Source organism: Spea bombifrons, chromosome 1 (assembly GCF_027358695.1).
Source record: "Spea bombifrons isolate aSpeBom1 chromosome 1, aSpeBom1.2.pri, whole genome shotgun sequence".
NCBI classification, from domain to species: domain Eukaryota; kingdom Metazoa; phylum Chordata; class Amphibia; order Anura; family Pelobatidae; genus Spea; species Spea bombifrons.
This window is the reverse complement of record NC_071087.1, coordinates 130,716,185-130,737,303: the sequence shown is the minus strand read 5'-3', so window position 1 is coordinate 130,737,303 and position 21,119 is coordinate 130,716,185. Positions and strand designations below refer to the sequence as shown.

Genomic DNA, 21,119 nt, shown 5'->3' with positions numbered 1-21,119 from the left:
TTTATGTTGTACATGTTCTTGAAATTCTTTAGTTGGTCAACTGAATTTTTTTTTTTTTTTTTTTTAAATGTTGTGCGACATCGCCCTTATATTAGGATTATTTTATTTTAGATCACAGGCAAATACCTAAGAAGGGTGACTGTTCCAGCCCTAGGCTGGATGATCATTTTCTCCATTCCAACTGGCAAGACTTGTATATGGTTAACTCTGAGTTGTTGCTTTGCCATAAAAATGGCTTTTATAGAAGCATTTTGTTTTCTCTTCTACTTATGGAAGGGACAACCTAGCATGTCGTATATGTTGCCACGGCATGTGCAAGCAAAATACATTGCCGTGTCATCCTTTTCTGCATTTCTTCTCCTCTATCTCACTTAAACCTTGACCATTTTATTCTCTCGCTCTCCCTTAACTTATGCCCTTCAGCTTTTTCCTCATCCATGTCCAGTGTCTCCCCCAAATATATACTTCCACAGATTTTTTTCATATTCTATAGTGTACCCCAAGCAGGACATTCACTAAATAGAATTACAAAAACGTCAGTTTAAAGAATTGATTGTGGTAACAAATTCGCTGTTGGCTCTCAATACTGACAACACTGGATATTCCAAACATACACACATGCATAGCTAAGATTTTTCATCCATAGTTAGCTGGGTCTCTCATTCACACACTCTCCCATATTCTCTGCCAACCACTTACGTGTCTTGCAGGTCCGCTACCGTGTCTCGCATCTTCTTGGTCCTCTCTCTTCGCTTTCTCTCTCCTCTTCTGCACCTCCGTGGACATAGCCTCCTGGAGAAAACTTCCTTGAAAATGTATGAGCTTCCGGTGACATCCTCTGCCCCCACTGGAGAATCGGGGAGAGGATGTTACCGGAAGCTCCAGCGTTTTGCACTACGATAACCTTGTGTGAACTTCCACCAAAATAGATTGGATTAGAGGATTGGAAGGGAAGAGGACATCACTGAATACTTTGCCATTTCGGTGGAAGTTCATGGGGAGGTTATGTCCTCAGAGATGCGGACGAGGAGAAGATGCAGAACAAGAAGCTGCGAGACACGGAAGTGGTTGACAGAGAGAAGGAGTCATTTAGAGAGCACGAGAGAGAGAGAGAATGAACGAAAATGAGAGTGTAAGAGAGTTTGAGAGTAAATGTGGGCGTTAGACATGAATTTTGTTCGCAAATTCAAAATTACCCAATTTCCATCCATATTGAATGGGCAGGAAACTGATATTGTTGCCTAAAAACGAATCGGCCAAAAAACTAAAAATGTGTCCGAATTGTTTATTAAATAAATGTGTGTGTGATCCTTCTGTGACATTGCCACCCTATCCTCAGAATCTTTAAGTGCCTACAAGTGGAATGGTTTAGGTGTCCCCAAAACTATTAAAGTTTTACACTATAGAAAAAGAAAATGTACTGTTACATTTAGATCATTTCCTACAGTTTCTTTGCACATGGTAGTTTCTGCTGATAATGTAGGCATCAGACTTCTGTTTATGTCATTTACCTCTGTAGAATTAAACATTTGCTTGCAGTTCTACTTAAAATGTGAAGCTAATTTTAGGTTTGCTTGATATAAGTCTATGGTAGATATCTCACCTTTAAAAGTTGTGTATGTAACACTGAACATCTGCAGTCATAAGGTGACCTCTTCAGGTTGAAATGGGTATGCTGCAAATGTCGATAGCTACAGAGTTATGCGATCGTGTTAGATTTTACTCAAAACTTATTTGGTCTATATGCAATGTTTGGAACTGCAAACAAAAATAGTCAGTGCTCAAGATAGCTAAAGAGTCTGTATTTGGTTGAAGTCATTTGAGACTATGGAGGGAGTTAGTCTTGCTACACTCCACAGATGTGACGCAGGAATATAACCAAAGGAATCCTGAGACCAATGCCATTAACGAGATGGCAATTTATCTCCAGTAGGATCACATTGCAGCTCTAAAGAGTATGTAATGAGGCAAAATGTACCTGCCAAGACTGAAGAACAGCAATTCCCCAGATTTGTGCAAGTAAGCCATTACCTTTAGAAAATGTTAGCTGCAGATGATGTGAAGGCCTATCTATTGCTATTTGAAAGAACTGCTGAAAGAGGATGGCCAGTCACTGGCTGAATAGGCCATTCTTATTGAGCCATTTCTGAAGACTTCCCATGAGCCAGACCACGTCAGCGACTACAATAAGATAAAAAAGAGAAGATCATGGCCTGCCTTGAGGTGACTGCAGCTACCCATCCCCAAAGATTTCATGCTTGGACTTCTTCTGATCAGGAATTTAACTGTAAATGTTTGAATTTAATGCACCTTATCAGAGATCAACAACCCTAAATTAAGGAGTCATTGGTGATGGATCTTTCTGAGAAGCCTACCAATAGATCTGCAGTGCTGAGTCAGACAGAGTGACCCCCATACTGTAGAACAATTGGTGGTGCTGTGTGGCCACAGGAGAACTTCTTCAACCCCACTGTCACACAACGACACTGAACTCGGAATGTTCAGAATCCCCAAAAAGGGGTAAAAGCATATCAGGCTTCAAGGTGACTGCTGATGACTCTGAAACTTTCAGGAACACTAGACACATAGCCACTAGAGAGAGAGAGGGAGAGGAGAGGAGAGGCTAAAGGGAGATCAAATTGGTTACATGACCAAAGACGTGGGACAGTTGGACGATCGCTGGTGGGTTTTTTTTATTAATTACAAAAGGTCTTAATGGCATGGTATGTCTTTTTGCAGATGATACAAATGTCTGCAACAGAGTAGACATTCTGGATGTAACAACTCAAATGTGAAATGACAAGTAAATTAGAAGAATGGTCAAGAGCGTGGCAGCTGCAGTTTATTATTAATTATCTTTTATTTATATAGCGCAAACAATTTACGCAGCGCTTATACTTTACTGTCCAGATGAATAACTTTTAGGTCATCCATAATATATAAATAGTTGTGGTGAATGTATTTACATTTAATCAAAACAAATATCTTGATTCTTACCATACGTATTTAGAAATTATTCGAGACAAAAAAGCCATTTCTGCTGTGAATGCTCTGAATTCCATACGAGCCAGGCATGACATCTGATAAAAATTCTCAGTTTTCATCTGTGGAATTCCAGGAGTAGTCCTTTATACAAACACAACGTGTAGCCTTCATTATCCACATAGAAAATGGTCGCACTGATAAAAATGTGCAAATTGCGAAACAATTTGAGGGAAGAATATATAATTTGTTATTCCTTCCGTAATACTCGAAATGCAACCACCAGGACTACTCTCAGCTGTAGACAAAGTAAGGATAGAAATCCTGCTATAGTTTCTAAGTTAGCCAATTCTCCGCTCCCATACCTAGTGCATGAGGAGAATATCAACGTAACAGTACATCTACACAGAGAAAAAGGAACAAGACGACATATCACCTTCTGATTTGAGTTTGAAATGAAAAATCACATTTCAGTGTCCAATTGTTTCAACAGTGGTGGTGAAATAAATGTTCAGCAAGAGCAAACAACAACTGGTCAGAAGGTCCAGGATGTTTCTATTGTTTTCAAGAAGTCATACAAAGGAAACAATCAAATAAAGGGCCAGTTCTCTTCTCCAGGTATGGACATAGATTTAAACCAAGATTTTGGGACAATTACTTGGAACTTTTTTTTTAGCGATTATATTTGAAAAGCATTTTGAACCGTCATTTTTGTAAATTTTCTTCCATACTGTAAGTGCCACCGCTGAATACTGACCCAATTTATGTTACGCAACATCACCTGATTATAGTCTTGCCCCATATACATATTTTATGTTCCAGAGGGCCATATCCATGCTTTACATATTACCCCATATTATATAGTTTTAAACACTATTGCTTACGGAGATTGAGGGTAGGGATTTTGTACGTTTGTAACTTTTTTTTTTTGTTCCATAGCCCAGCCCTGCATTGTCGATTGCAATAATTGCGATCAGCCAGCAGGGTCTAGAAAGCCCAGCTGATGCTCTCTTGTCCTCACATGAACTTCCGGTGGGTGTCAGTAGTGACACCTACTGCAAGGGAATGTCTGATCACATGATCAAGTATTCCTTGAGTGACTGTGTACCAACGCTTGCTATGATGGCTTCTGCCGACAGAGCAGAGTCAGGGCCAGCATTACGTATAAGGCAAGGTAGGCACCAGCCTAGGACTAAGATAGCTTAGGATGCCTGCTCTACAGGGGGCTGGTCCACTCACTGCTAGAGAAACAGGGCCTGTATGAGATCATTGATCTCCCTCTAACAGGCAGTGTGCCCGACCTCACTGCTGAGGACCGGGATATCTCATGTTCCAGCATTACACGCTGGCAGTTCTGCGAGGGCGTGTCCAAACTCACTGCGGAGCATCGGCATATGACGTAATATCTAGACACTCTGCAGTAAGGAGAGAGTCTTTTGAAAGTGTTTGTATGTTAGTTTGTATGTTAGGGCAAGGCAAGCAATTGTGAGTCAGGTTGTATGTTTATGTGTAGGAGCAAGAGTGAATGCGATGTTGGTTTCTATATTAATTTTACAAATACCACCAACAGAGAACATTCCAAGTCGTTTTACAATATGCAGTTTCTTCTAGATGTAGAGTTACATCCAAAGGAAAACCTTATGTGACATGGTCTTCCTTAAAACTATCAACCGTGTGATCTAAAATACGCTGTACAAACATAAGGATCACAAAACTATTGTAGAAATTTTTACTTAAGAAAAACACAACGTATCACAAAATACATTTTTTCTACAACAAAGTACATTCCATTCAGTTTGTTGCCAGCTTTTTTTTTTTTTTTTTGTTAATGGTAAATTGCCATTTAACTTTAAATACATTTTTTCAGAAATTAAGGTGTTTCTGAAATATCTTGTCCAGAAGTATGGGATTCAGCCTGAGCAGCAAAGAATATTCTCTCTTGTTGGGTTTATATGTGGAAAGCACTGTCTAAGCAAAGTAAGGTTTACATGAAGATTTATTTTCTGTAAGCGCATTGTAGTAATGTTGGTCTTGAGACGTTATCGGTCAGATTATCTTCTTATGGCAGTTCACTGGAATTTAATGCCTTGAGCCAGAGGCAAATCCTTGCTGTAATTAATGGTACTGGAGAGGAAAAGGGGAAAAAAAAAAAAAAATGGTAAGAAAACCAATTCGGAATTATCGGAGTATATATTTAATGGACAAATGCGAACTCGGCCACTAAAGTTAAAAAAAAAAAAAAAAAATTGAAGCACTGGAATCCCATGTCTCAATGTTTGCGGATGATGCAAAATTAGGTAGCATAATACAGTTTAAACATGATGTTGCTTCCCCACAGGAGGAGTGGCAGACAAGTGGCAAATGAAGTTCAATACAGACAAGTGTAAAGTTATTCATTATGGAAAAGATAACAATGCACCATATATCTTAAAATAGTATCTCCCTGGGAAAAACTACTAAGGATTACTTAAAACTACTTAAGGTCTTCCCCCCCCAACCTTAGATACTCTGTTACATTAAATTTACTGTAAGTGATGCTAGAAGGTGGTCTTGTGGGAGCATAATCATTATAAAAGTGGGACTTATGTGCCCTACTAATTTTACTAACCAAGTGGATCTTCTCATGTAATGTTTCCAGGAATCGCTGCCAGACTCCCTTCCTCCACCTGTGTGCTTTTCTCCCCCTATAAAAAGAAAAAGATATTTGCAATGAAATTTGAGCACTATAAAAACACTAACACACACATATATATACATATAGACACAGCTTATGTGTTGGTCATTAAAACGTTGACAGTATTTTCCCCATATTCCTCTTCACTTCCACTAAACATCGCTTCACCCTTTTGCAGAGGTACTTCAAGAGGCCAAAATGCAGACTCCAGAATCTGCACATCCATCTGCATTATGTTGGGTTCTTGAAGTAGTTCTGCAAAAAGGTGGAGGCCAGGTGCCCTTATGGGGACAGCCTCTATTACTATTCCTCCAATCAGGGGACAGGATGTGTGCGGAGAACCGCTCCAGAAGGCCAGGCTAATTGAGTGGACAGCAGGGAGAAGCAGACCGAGAAAGAATACAGAAGAACAAGAGGCAGTGGAGCTGCGGATAAGGAAACCTGGACACTGAAGCGGTCAGTGGAGAAGGAATAGAGACATTGAGGGTGAGCATGAGAGAGTAAAAGCGGGTGAGAGCTCTTTGCTTAGTTTTCGTTTGTTTCTTGTAGGTCTCTCCTAGTTTTGGGACATTTGTACAAAATTAAGGAGACAGATTTTGTTAAAATTAAACACACACACACACACATATATATATATATATATACAGACCATTTTTGCAAAACTCAAGATATTTTCATTACAACCCGTAGCACAACAAATAATATTAATATGGATACATACCAAAGGCTCCACCAATCTCTGCTCCACTAGTGGGAATGTTGACATTCACCACGCCACAATCGGAACCCTTTGGTCTAGTGGATGTAAAGATTAAAAAAAAAACGTTATATTGAATAAAACCATGCAATAATAACTGGTAACAGTCATCAGTGGAATTTTCCTCTCTGGATATGGAAAACACAAGCAGCTGTGAGATTTTAACTTTGCAGTTTGTTTTTGTTCTCTCTTTTCAATCAGTTGGTTGGGGAGATCAGCGATGCTAGCCACCGAGCTGCGGCACTACAGGCAGTCTGATTGTCCAATAGGGCAATTGGATTGGATTTGGTTCCGGTTATGCAGCAGAGAGGTTGATGCCCCCTGAACCTAGCCTTTATGACCAGGCCTAGTCTGAATGCAGTTTTTGTGTCAAAAAAGTGGCATCTTACCCTTCCTACCCCCCTCCAAATATTCAGTGAAGGTAATGAACCCAGTGATGCCCTGCCTGCACTACACTGCTAAAACTGGTCTGGGTTAAGCACCCAAACTGAATGAGAGACCATTAGGTCCATAAAGGGTCTTTTGCTACAGACAAGTAAACCATGTAACTATAGCCATAGCTTTGATGCCCCATTCCATCATAAAATCTAAATTACTACAAGTACATATGAGATATTTAGATAAATACTTTACCCAAGCCAGCGGAATATTCTCCCAAGATCCTTTGTGAAGACACTACTTGAAAGGCCCTGTTTAACCTCATTATTCCAGGCAAAAGCCTCTTCCTCAGTCTGCAGAAGAAGACAACACCATTAACACTCTTCATTTGTCTTTGGCATTTGATGTGTTTAAAGAACAAGTAGTTACCTTAAATTTTATTATGTAAAGTACTGGGGCAAAAGTCTCCTTGTGGACAATTGGTGAATTATGGGCAAGTCCTGTCATGATGGTTGGCTCAACAAAATTTCCTGGACGATCAATCACCTGGAATCAATATAATGAATTAAATAAGGATTTAATAAAACACTGCATTATTCAAGGAAGTCCATATACCCATCAATAGCTCTTTTTAGATGAGTAAAAAAAAAAAAAAAAGCTTACAGATAAGGAACATGTTTTAAAAGGGATAGTTTATTAAAATAAAACCACAAATATTTTATTTTTGCCATTCATTGAAATTCTTTGATACATACCTTCCCACCGCAGACCACTTTACCTCCTTCGCATTTTGCTTGTTCAATAGCGGAAAGGAACATTTCCACGGCTTCTTTAGTGTGCAGAGGTCCACACAGTGTATCAGCTGTAAAGATAAGCAAGTAATACTTCGACAATTAACCCTTTTAGTGCTACAAGGAATGAACACTCATGGCACTGTTCACCGATAAAGGTACATAAATAGTAAAATGTTAAGAATTACTAAATTGCTGGAAATACAATGCTTTGATATTATCTATTTTATTGCATTTCCAATAAATGTATTAGTATAACACCATTTCCAGAGCAAAATAAATGCCCTAAAGATAAACAGGTACCTTTTTGTACAAAATGTAACTGATGAATTGTAATATATTGATCGTTGGTGTGACTGATCAGGGGAGTGAGGTTACATAGAATTTGGAGGGGTAGGTATGATTAAAAGAATGCTTCTAGGCCCAGAGATTGAAGATACTGACCGAAACAATGATAAAGCAGTGCGGAGACTCAGAATAAAACCCAAACGTACCGTTTATGTTATCAATATAAGTGTACAGTATAGACCTATGGAGCAGCACTATATTAAGGCCTCCATCACTTAAAAGCTTTACTTAACCTCCCAAAAGAATATTTTTATTATTTTTCTTTTTTCAATTTTGACACTTGTTGAGACCAAAGGACAAAAAAAAACGTTGTTGGATCATGAAAAAACAGGGAGACTCAATGAGTCGAACGGTTCTTCCCTACCAAAGTTTTAGGATATGATTAAGAATAAAAGACTACATGTTTACAACTGTTAATATTTTTATGGTTTGTCAATAAAGAAGGGATACCACACATTTAATTTGTAAAATGTAATGTATAGAATCTACATTATTACAATTTAACACAAAATTTCAGTACACTAAACAAAAGAATCCCCAAAAATGTAACCTACATTCCCATGGATCTCCAATGCGTACTTGTGCATAGGCTTTGGCCAACTTGTCCACTATCTCATCGTGAATGCTTTCATGTAAAAACTAAAGAGAAGAGAAAAGGGAAATTTTATAAAGTTTGACCAAGCAATATTAAAAAATAAAGATACATCTTATATGCTCCGATGAAAGCGTACTTTAGAGTTATATAGGCTTAACTAAAAGGTAAACAAGCTCTCCAGGTGGGTACTGAAAAAGATCCTCGTGAAGTTTGGATAATCAGGGGAGAGAGCGTCACCCGAAGCGCCAATATTTTGGGTCCGGGTTATGTCTGTGGAGACATGTGCGAAGATAGAAGATGTGGAAGCAGAAGGCAGAGAGTGTACGAGAATGAGAGTGTGGGCACTGGGCAATAAATTTGGCTCCTGGTTTTTATCTGAACCAAATGAGCAAGGAATGGAATTTGTTACACAAAAACAGACTGGCCAAAAACTAACCAAACAGTTTGTCTGAATCCTTTTTTGGCCCATATTTAGGCTCTTCCTACAGTAGAACCTCGTTGGAGTTGAACCTCCATAATAAATATTGGAGTCAATGCGCTAAAACTATTCTCCTCTAAATCCCCCCCTTTAATTTTTCACACACACATAAATCAGAAGTGTTAGCAAAGCTTATCGTTTCCCAAAATATTAGGGCCTGAAAATATTCTCACCAGCCGTCTGGCTGACGTACATCTCTGACCTGCAGTGCCCACAGCAGCAAATAGAACAGATGGGGTCACGAGATTGAGATCGGCATCGTCAAACACTGCAGATGTAAAGCATATAAGTTTATTTACAGCATTATGGTTTCAGTGTCCAATAATTTCTATAATAATCATGTAACGCCTGAAGAGCAGTTGAGGGATACTGAAATATATGACAACCTTACCAATAATTGCATTATTTCCACCAAGTTCCAGCAGTTTCCTTCCTGAAATTAAGAATAAAATAACCTTATAGAAACTCCAGATAATCTACATATGAACTTGAATCAGCCTTTACCCCTTGTTATGCAAATTTCAAGATAGAAATGTTGATTTCTAACCAAAACCTCTAATGAATTATGATTATAAGAGGTTAACATAATAGTTTATAGGCAGATCAATAATTCAAAAGTTTAACTCACCAAACCTTTCTTGAACTTTAAGTGCAACTTGTTTCCCCACATTAGTGCTTCCAGTAAACGACACAAGGTCCACGCGCTCGTCTTTGGCTATGGCGTTGCTAGAAATTTTGAATGCAATTGATCAATGTTTAAGGATCAGCCTAAAGAAAGGCAGAATAATGCAGCATGCAAAGCATTTCCAAAAAAAAAAGCTTATTTTTCTGTATGTAATCTGCAGTTTTTCTGAGCCATGTAGATGCCAAATTAATGCAAAATGTTCCTTGATACCAGGAGTCTGTGACAATATCATATACCCATTATTTGTGACATTTGAGAGGCAATTCCCACCTTATTTTGCAGAGCTAATGCTAACCATCAGAACTATGGGGAAAAAGATGGATACAAGAAGTGATTTCAGGTTATAACTTTGGCAAAATTAACTATTTATGGTTTTATCAAATCTTCATGAAAGTGGCCCCCAGAGAGAAAAACAAATCAGCCAATATTGATTCATCTTGATCTTAGACAGCCACATTTATACGTTCCCAGGGCTGAAGCCAACAGCATAGACTAGGCTAGGCCAACTAGGTCCAGTAAGCAGCAGCCCCAGTGCCACATTAGCAGGGGCACATCTGCAGCTCACTGGGCCAGTTTGGAAGATCAGAGATAAACTGCCTGATAACAATACAGATATCTCTTCTAAGCTGGGACACACTTTCCTTAAAACCTCTTCCTCAGCAAGAGGTCATGTCATAGAGCTCCGCACAGAGGGTTCATGGCACTGGAAAGAGGCTCCATGTGAGGTGGTAAGTCCAAAGGGTGAGAGGGCTGAAGGCTGCCATGGGTCAGGACCAGGGCATCACCCCATATAAGTTAATCTCTAGCCATGCCACATGGTATAAGCAGCTGTTATTGAATAGTTGCGTGTTATTTCAAACCATCTCTTCAGCTTATGAGAGCTATGTTTCTTCACTTTCTCAGGATAAGTGTAGCCATCACTTTTGTTCATTTTCTAGGTTCTACAATTTTTTCATCTCTATTATCCTTCTTTTACACAAATTAAACTGTTGAGTATTTACATTTAAGAAAACAAGTACAAGCAAGAAAACATAAATCAGGGCTTATTCGCCACATATGGAGTTGACAGGAGAATTATAGTTTCATCTCACTGACTTTACATTTTAAGGCCAACCCCAATGCAATATTTGGCTGCCTTTAGCAGAACATATTTAAAATATGTATTTGTCCTAAAAGACTGATCTAATTATCCATCCATTGTATCAGCCTTTCTAAAATATAAAACCATGCTGTGCAACTCAGTCCCTGTCCAGATGTTAAACCACACAGATCAATGGAGCCCCCCAAAAAAGACAAAACCCTTTATTGCCACCAGAAACCTCTTCTTATACATTCGCCAGAGATGGCTCTTCCTAAGGCTTTAGTGAATTAAGGAAGTTTAAACCACGGTTTTCCTGCCAACTCCAACATTAGTGAACGAACTTTGTTATTCCCAGATGGACTCACCCAATGTCAGCACCACCACACGTCAATGAGCAAATGGCACCAGGCAACTTGTTATCTTCTAAAACCTGCGCAACTATTCTGGAAATAAAAAGGCAAATTGGATTAAAACGTATTTAACATACGCGGCATTAGCCTTCTTCTAGAGCACCACACAATGGAATTCAAGTCTATTACTGACGGACACTTCGGTTGAATTCAGTTTGTTCCAATATAACTTCCTTAGGTGTCTCAGTATCTATCTACAGGATTTGACACAGATAAAACTCACACATCTGCCTACTAAGAAAAAAAAATTATATATATATATATATATAAAAAAATGTAAATGGGTTTTGCCGTATTAGTCCAGTGGACAGGATGTTCAAAAAGTATTGCGGTATGCTTTGATACCTTTTTTATTTGACTAACAAAGACAAGCTTTCAAGAGTTATCTTTTCTTCATCAGGTCTGAAGCAAATATATTTAAAAAAAAAAAAAAAAAAAAGTATTATATTAAAAACGAGTTTCAAAAATATTCTGCTAAGACATTTGCTGTCCCTTTAAATAATTTATCTGAGGATAAACTGCACAGAGCATGAGAAACAAAAGCAGCAGACCATAGCAGTGTACGGTCGAATAGGATTTGCCCCAAAAGATCTGAGATTTACTGTTCAAAACGGAGAGGTACTAGATAGAATAGACATCCAGATATAAGGAAGTGATGATAAAATAAAAAAAAAATAAAAAAGTGCTGTCAAATTTCTTCACACAAGTCATTTTCTTCACACAGTACAAAAATCTGAAGCCAAAAAATACCTCAACAGGACAAAAGGAAGAGGTACAAAGTCTGCTGCCTTGTGCGTGAATGAAACCATCTAAATACGTTTCCCCAAACAAGACACTGAACGCATCCTTTGAACGTCATCAATAAAAATGATGAAGACGTGCCTTCAGCTCGCACGCGCCTTATTGCCAAGGCTAGTTTTTAATTAATTGTGTAGCTTGCGTAGTGTCCACATGACAACTGCTGTTTAATCCAATTTACACCTCCGCAGTTCAACACGAAAACAACATTTCTCATGCTAATTTCAGTCTTCATCTTACTCTGAGCTGCTCGTTAGGGCCACAAAATGGTTGAGACAGGAGGTGATTGGGCAGTTTTATTACATTGAATATACCATGAAAAACTATATTTTAGTATAGAAAACGGATCTTTAATCAGTAGTTCTACCAACGCAGCTCCAGTGTAGAAACAGTTTAATTTAACAGCAAAAAACTTTTGAAGAATGGGGAAACCATTTAATAAGTGGTTGAAAAATAAATGTTAGAAAATGTACTACAGAAAGAGGCTGAATGTGGGGGATACCGAGCAGAGAAGTGGCATGTAAACGCTCATATCTGACCAGTGGCCAAGTGTCCACATATAGGAGTACACCAGTGCCTGAAACATAGCTTCTGGTGAGAAAGCTACCTTTCCCTCCCAACACTGCTTCCCATTCTGGAAAGAAGATTTTGGCATGCTCTTACAAACAATTTCCAAATGCTACCTGAAATCAGAAAAAGGAGCAGGCTCGTGGGCATCGACTCTCATCTTATGGTATAGTGTTAAAACCTATAGCTTGAGATATCATTTTGTTACAAGATAGCTGACCAGCTGAGTTAAATGAACACATTAAATCCGCCGTGGTATAAATAAACCGCTGTTTACACCCACTACAACATAGTAACCCAGGTCACAGCGACCAAAAAAAAAAAAAAAATCTGTGCACACACTTCTATTTCAACCATAAGGCACGGGTGGTGATATAGGAAAGGTGCTTATAAAACAAACACTCAGGGTAAACCTTGATGTACCACTTTTTCAAGATTATATTCCAAGACTAAGCACTTAATCTACTCAATAAAAAGGGATGTTAAAATATAACCTATTTGATCGATAAAATCAGTATTGTAACTTACTTCGTGACAGCTACACTAGTAAGGGATGTGGTTGGTGCTCCTTTCCTGTAAAATGATAGGAATGCATTATATTTTATGGCAATAAAAGCAGACATTCATCATCTTTAACACACACTTAAAAAGTTAACACTTGTTCCACAACATCCTTTTTCTGACATGCATGAACCCTTGTTGGGAGATGTGGCTGGATGCAGGGAGAGGGTATCCGACCTACCCATGGTCCCCATGCACGCAAAACTGGGCAGAAAAGTGCCAAAAAATAATAACGGTCCGGAAAAAAATATAAAAAATAAAGAACACACACACCACTCAACACAGGATACTACTGGGCTCTACAAGAAGTTATGTACCTTTCGTAGACAGTAGGCCACACATAAGCATTGTTATACTACCAAGGTTAATTTTATCATTCCTTACCATAAACATACATTTCCACATATAAGGGCAAGTGCATTGTTCCAGCCATATACAGCTACAGGGAAATTGAAGGCTGTGATAATCCCCACCAAACCCACTGGATTCCACTGCTCAATCAACGCATGCCCAGGTCCTTAAAGAAAAAGAAAAAAGAATCAAGTACAGAAACATTAGCTTCTAGAAAATGCATTGATCCAAACGTGTAGTTCTTGAGTATTACATAGTTATATGGCCTCATCCATACTTTTCATTTCAACAATCTTGGCACATCTAGAGTTCCCTTTTTACATGAACATATTTTATTAAGGGGACTAAATTACATACCATATTTTACATTTGTGTCAAATCTACAACAATTACTATGTAGATTGAATTTTTAAAAAAAGTGAACAAAATAAGGAGTCAGTTTTTAATTTAATACATTCTCTTTTGTATCTTATTTGATTTACTAGTTACAGAAACATTCAAAAAAATACAATCTTTTGGCAAGACACTTACTCTCAGAAGGCAATATAGGTCCTCCGATAATACGAGAAAGGCCAACAGCATAGTCACAAACATCAACATATTCCTGAACTTCTCCAACGCCTTCAACTAAAATCTTTCCCATTTCCAAAGATTCCTAGATATAAGGGAAAATGTTTTTAAATGTGTGTGTGTGTATATGTGTGTGTATATATATATCAAGCAATGTGAGATTACTTAACATTTATTGCACTTTATGCTACCATTTCAGGTGAAAAGCATCAGTGTCACAGGAATTAGAAAAGACCTTGCAATATAAAAGACTCCATACAACCCCCTACATATATATGTATTTTGTAGGTAACAGTATACACATTGAACAGGACGTGTAATAATGTTCATAAATTATTTTGCCGCAGAAAGAAATTTCAGCAAATGGCCATATTGGCTACTTAAAAGGAAAATAAATTAAGATTAGCAATAAAATTGTGTTTGCAATATGAGAAACTTTGCTGTTGACACAATAAGGGGTGATTTAATAGTAAACTCTTTCTGCTGCCACTTATTTAATAACCTTAGTCGCTGGAGCATAGCTAATGGAGCTTGTAAAAAAAAAAAAAAAAAAAAAAAAAAAGTGGTGGCATATTGTAGCATTACTTCACACTGATTTCATACACTAACAGAAATCATGGTCCGGAGAAAAGCAGCAATCTTACTAAACACTTAATGATGACACCACAACTAAAGCTGCCTCCAGTCCTCTGATATTCACAAAAAGCACATTCATGCTCTCAGCCCACATTTCTACCATTTATTTTATGCCGGCTATCACATTTTAGAGATAAACTGGAAAAATCTTATGTTTTTGTTTTGCCAATACATTTACCAGCAATGTATGGTAACAGGTGCACCTTAAGGAAAGTGCATCCGCAATACACTATCAGTAATATAATGTTCACATTTACTCCTATGTGTATCCAGGCAGCAGCCACTAGGTGTCAGTAGTGTCCCACCCTGGTCTCTACATTTACTGTCCCAAAGTCAACTAGTAGAATGCTTTAAGATAAAATGTTCCAATTTTGGACCGTTGGTTTAAAAGGACCCCAGATCTCAGGAACTGTTACTCTACGTGCCCAGTTTTTCTTCCTACTTATATCCTTTTTTATTTTGTGATGCATAGTGTTTTGCGGACATATCTATGTAACCGATAGTGATGCGCATTATATGTATTTTTTTTATTGATATCTGCCACTTTACATTGGATAAGGATTCATGCTTACAGTCAGTTCTACAAACTGAACTGAAATAGATTTCCAATTTAATCCTCTCACACTGCTGTTTTTTGTTTGTTTGTTTAAACTTTGAGTAGGTAACATCCAATTTTACATGTGTTCAGAACCAGCCTGAATTGTTTTCTCTAATGAACTGGAATAATTGGAAAAGCAGAAGAAGAAGGTTTGCTGGTTTCTGTCTGGATTAACTGTTTTATTCAGGGAATGAGCAAAAAAATACATACCAGGTGTCCTAGAAGCTTAATCTTTTTACGCAGAGCATCACCAATTTGTCTGACTATTTCACCACGCTTGGGGGCAGGAATCTTTCATAATAAGAAGAAAAACAAGAAGAACTCAAAATTCAACAAAAAACAATGCAATTCAAGATATAATTAACAAACACCACCGAAATCCTGAAAGGCATGCAGTCTGGATTTTGTCCTGGTTACACTTACTTAGAAATAAAAGGGAATATTTAGCTAAACAATACCAGTATAGTGCAACTACTTTAGTTGAAAAACTGCCATTAACCTACATCGACGTTATGTAGAAGACAAAATATTCTGGTGGAACAGCAAATACATTTTATTGCTCATTGGACCACCATCTGAAATCTCGGGGCACAATAAAGATATAAAGCATGGGTCCCCATGCCCCTCCCATTGCTCTGCCCATGTTCCACCCATCCCTCCGCCTTATGATCCTCCCATAAGCACACCTTATGCCTAGAATGCACATGCTCCTCCTACTGTCCCGCCCTGTGCTCTTTCGCCAATGAAAGGATGGAACAGGTGATAACTAGTATTTTCAGCCAATTAGAGGTACATGGGAGGGCAGGGTACCGATTGTACCCCCTGATGGCAGCCCTGTTTGCGATAGCGATAAGATTACAGAATCGCTATTTTATGCACTTTATTAATGACCACTAGTTCATCTGAAATGCAAGTATACTCACATCTGCCCAGATCTGCCATGCTTGTTTTGCCTTTTCAACCGTTTCGTTATATTCTTCAAGAGTGGCCTGCATAACAGATGAATATTAGGAAAATTACAGAAAAAAAAGAAAAAAAAACACATACACACACACACACACGAAGATGAAGGATATAGAGTTTTCAATGATCGTTGGGTTCACGCGTATCTGTCTGGTTTATTAAAATCCAGATACATAACCATTAGCATCCTTGAACTATGTTTTTGCCAGCGATGTGTCACCCCCTGATTAGATAATAAAAACTGGGACGTGATTTTTTTTTATTATTTTATTGTAACCAGTTAATGGAATAACCTACAAGGATGGCCCTAGGACAGAGACAAACTAAGTGTCTGCATAAGGAGCTGAGCTGGCAGTGGGTGCTGCCATAAAGTTGTTGTTAGTTGCCCAACATATGCAGGAAAGAATGTGGGAAACATGGAGCCAGTCCTGTTTATAACAAAATCAACCCAGCTATAAATTGAGGACAGATCAATTTGCAAACGGCAAGACACAAGATTCAGCACTTACCTGCTTAACTCTGGCAATTGGCATATTATTTGCTGGGCAGTACGATGTCACAACCTGGGCACAAAAAAAAATAAGATAAGTGTTTAAAAATGTTTACTTGCCATTACCGTCCATTGACCAATACATTGGGAAGTCTTTAATTGACGCGAATATACCCAGCAAAACTCAAAAGGTTTGGTTATAAAGACATTTAGTACCGCGAGTATTGCTTTGGTGGCTGAATACGATCCCTTCCATTAATTGCTATGGTGTTAAGACCACTTACCGTATACTACATAATCTAGAACACTCGTTCTCCCATGATATGATCATGCATGATATAATACAGAGACCATGTATTAAATACAACCCAGGTCATTAACAATTAGAGGTTAGATTTTGTTTAAAGGGTGACTAAGGAAATTGTTAGCCAAATAATTTATCAAACAATTAAATATTTGCTTAAACCCTAGCAGAGAATATTATGACATTCAAAGTAGGACACATTTGCAAACAATTTTTGATTGAAAGATTACATTTATATGCTGAAAGCGCTACAAAGTCAGACATAGGACACAAGTTATTTTAACATAAAAAACATAATCTATGTAATATAGTGTAAATTATTTCCATACATACCATCATACTGTGTATTTATATATGAATTTAAACAGTATACATCTTTCAGATTTCCTTTTTATATTTTGCTTCTTGAAAGTAACTTTTTCCTATTTATTAACAGGAGTAAATTTGATATCTCCCTGGCTATTCTTTCAATGTGAAGTATTTAACAGGACAGGTAACCTCCGAGGTAGAAGAACAGGCAATTGTCATGGAAAACGTGCCAGATGGTGCACATTAAACAGCAAGGGTATTTCATTGATAAACTGTGTTACTAGGATGAACATATAGCTCAGATTGCCTGAGATAGCCCCAGAATCAATGGATCTGTCCTATGTCCCAGGCAACTTCATCCTAGGACCATGAACGGTCCCTGTACAATATTCTCAGTATGAATGCATGAAGTCCACGCAAACAAGAGATGTATAAGTGAAATGTATGTGTAAGCGAGAGTGTCAGTATGGGATTATATATCGCTATACACCAATGCGTATGGGTGAGAAATTGCGTACATGTAAAAGTATATGCATGCGTGCAAGGAGTTTGCTGGTGCGTCAAACATTCTCAGAGCGCATGAAAAGGCAAATTCAAATCAGGTCAATGGACTAACCCAACAGCCTCTGTTGATGACCCATCCCACTGAAGCCAACTACTGGATCGTGTCAAGCCACCACACCAGTTGATCGCGATATGATCCATCTCTATGTGGACATCCCATTACAAATCCATGGCAATAATACAAAGCTCCCGATAAGCAGATGTTGCTTCCAGAGGCAATTTTGGAACTCTGTAGCGAGTGATGCTACAAAGAACAGGGTAAGTGTTTCAGCACTTGGCAGCCCCAATCTGAGTGTGTTGGGTCTACCAATTTGTGGCTGAGCTGTTACTCCTAAATGCTTTCCCTTTACATTAGACCTAGACAGATATAGCACGGCAGAAAATTCACTGGGCGTGCTGGGACTGTCCCATGTGCCACTAGGGCCAGGTGTACACCCCCTCCAATGGAGGAGCAGGGCAGGTTGGGGAGATCATGGATTTTGCTCTAATGACCCAAAATCAACGGAGTGGGAGATCTGTTCACACAGACCTCAATATTCTTCTCCCTAGCAATGCGTGCCAGCTTCTGATGCTGAGCGCAGGACATGATGTCATATCCCACCCTCAGCACTGAAGCTATGTCCATCATCCTAATTCAGAAGACAAAGACAGAAGAGAGCGTGATGGGAGTTATGCTGCACCACCATCTGTGTCTGGCTCACTATATAGTAAACATGAACATAGCTTTGATGAAGTCATTGATCAATTTGCAAAAATGGAGGCTCCAAAGCAGAGGTTATAAATCCATATGCATTTCAGAATAGCGTGTTTTTTTTCAGTTGACATACCATTCACCAATTTGTGTGAAAAAAAAAATATTCTTGCAAAAATTACTTTTTTTTTTAAGTGTTTTTACATTTTAAAGTTGGGGTGCGACATATAGGATAAACCCCGGGTGCTGAGATATGTCCATATACCGTACATTATTTTTTACTATGCATTCATGGTTTCCTATTAGGCTCTAGGGATCTATCACTAGTCAATTCATTTTAAGGGTGTCTCTAAAATTGTGAAATACAAGTTAATGGCTCACTAAATCACCTGATACTGCTGGGCAGCCATCTATATCAGCAGAGGCACTGTCACTGTTCCTACTCACCATCCACATGGCACAGCTGTCTGCAAAAGGCCATGTTTAGCGCGGCGACATGCGTGTCAAATTATTTAGGGCCATTTCTGCATTAGCAGCACATAATAGTTTACATAGAGACACTGGGCCAGATTCTTAAATAAATATTGAGAGCTAACTAATATTCTGTAGATAGATCAGCACTAGTGCTATTTTAAGCACTGAATCTGAAGTGACTTGGTTTTAATCAAATGAGAGTAAATGTTAGTTCTAGTTTTTAAATCAACAATATTACCAGTAAATGATAGCCATTATTGGGTTACCGTAGCCCAAAGGGTTTTGAGTACATTGCCAATTTACCCAAACTAGGAGGTTTAGACAAGGTCATTTGTACCACACTGGGTGAATCCCACTTCAGAGGTTGCAGCACCCAGGAACATGTATGCACATGCCATGCCTAGGTGGGCCAAATAATGCTTTTATTTGACATTACATGTTTATTACTCTACAGCAATAATCCAGAGATCTGCGGGGAGCCTAGAACAATAATCCAGGGAGCTCACTGGTGCCAAAGTAAATACTATATAGCACAGGGGAGCCCCTTATAAAAGCTCCAAGTCTTGGTATATAAAATAAAGTAATCAGTGTATAAAAAGCAGCCTGCATCATCCAGCAGTGGATATCAGTTTTTAAGAAGCATCCTCCCCAAAAACACTTGGGGCAATTGGTAATGGGACTGTGCAAACCTACCTCTCCTCTTCCTCCCCATGTCCCATTGTAAACGCCCTCATTCTCCTCCTTCAGACCCAGCTCTTTCAGCCAGGAGTACTGGGGCTGGTTAATTAGGAGAGAAGACATTGCAGCAGTTTGCCTCCAGCAGGAAGAAGAAAAGCTCTTCTTCTTCAGTACAAAATGTCTCGATAGTTGAAAGGTTAGCCGCAGCATGGTGAAGTCAGCCTGGCAGATCCAGCTCGGCTAATAGAAAAGGGTCTCGGGAGCCCCACCTCCAGCTTTCAGTGCATGTGAGTGGACGGGAGAGGGCTCAGCAGCCCCACCTCCAGCTTTCAGTGCATCTCATTGGACGGGAGAGGGCTCAGCCCACACAGTCTCAGGCTGTCTGTGGGTAGCGTTGAGTGCGACTGATTCAGCTCTGCTAACAAACCCCTGCAGGAATGGTTACTGCCACCTGCTGCATTACCCATCACAGACTACCCACGCGAGGTATATCCACGCGTGGGAACACAGTCCTGCACACAATCATGTAGAGGAACATCAGTTAGCATGTATGTATGAACCGGAATTCAAGCAGCTGATCGGGATATGTTTGATGGTTACCTACTACTTTACACACCTGTTTCTGCAGCTTTTTGTATTTTTTAGTTATTCATAAATACCCAACGACTCTGAATCACAACAATGCGTAATGCATCGGTTTATTGTTCTACATAACAATACAGCAGTGAAAAGATGTTTATAAAATATAACTCAATAAGTAAAACAGAAAAGTGTGTATCTTTAAAACACATCAGTTTCATGTATTGCTGACCAGCAGTGTGCAAAGTGCTGCCCTGCAGAGTGTGAGATGGAGAAATGAGTAACTGACTCCCTGCCATATGGTTGGCAATGGTCTATAGATGGTTAAATGAGTAAAACATGTGTGTCCTGAAAACATGGCCAACGTGGTCCCTTTAACATTTTATGTTACTGTGCGATATATAAAAACATGCCCCCTGTTAAAGGTCCCATCAGGTCACCCCACAGTAAGCAACCCAGTGTTTCATTACAACAATTGCAATTTTACACCAATTCACAAATGTTAAACATTTGGTGTAAATTAACGAAAAGCAAGGCTATGGGGCAGCAAGACGCAATATTTCTTATTAGACAGTAAGCGGTGATAGCCCGAGTATGCTACAAATCCACTTTGCACAGATTTGGATGGGTGTTTTTCTAATGGAGTAGTAAATTAGACGTGGGTCTCCCCTTCTCCCCCTGCCTGCCTGTGTTGAAAAGACAAAGCATGTTTAGATACACTGTAGCAAATCTGCTTGCGTCTATGAGCCGAAAAGCATTACAGTACACGTGAAGGCGGTGTAATTAAGTATGATTCATAAACACATG

The 21,119-nt window shown here is 38.8% G+C and overlaps 1 protein-coding gene across 1 annotated transcript; it reads right to left on the bottom strand.

Moving 5' to 3' along the window:
• Window positions 1-4,992: 4,992 nt before the first annotated feature.
• ALDH7A1 (aldehyde dehydrogenase 7 family member A1) lies at window positions 4,993-19,989 on the bottom strand. The gene is made up of 18 exons (XM_053473796.1): window positions 19,749-19,989; window positions 16,733-16,786; window positions 16,184-16,249; window positions 15,471-15,551; window positions 13,988-14,111; window positions 13,490-13,622; window positions 13,073-13,117; window positions 11,135-11,212; window positions 9,632-9,729; window positions 9,395-9,436; window positions 9,177-9,271; window positions 8,485-8,569; window positions 7,547-7,653; window positions 7,221-7,337; window positions 7,047-7,144; window positions 6,378-6,451; window positions 5,591-5,666; window positions 4,993-5,106 (listed from the first exon to the last, which is right to left on the bottom strand). Exons 1-18 carry the CDS (start codon window positions 19,941-19,943, stop codon window positions 5,052-5,054), a joined length of 1,623 nt encoding a protein of 540 aa, XP_053329771.1. The 5' UTR covers window positions 19,944-19,989; the 3' UTR covers window positions 4,993-5,051.
• Window positions 19,990-21,119: the final 1,130 nt, after the last annotated feature.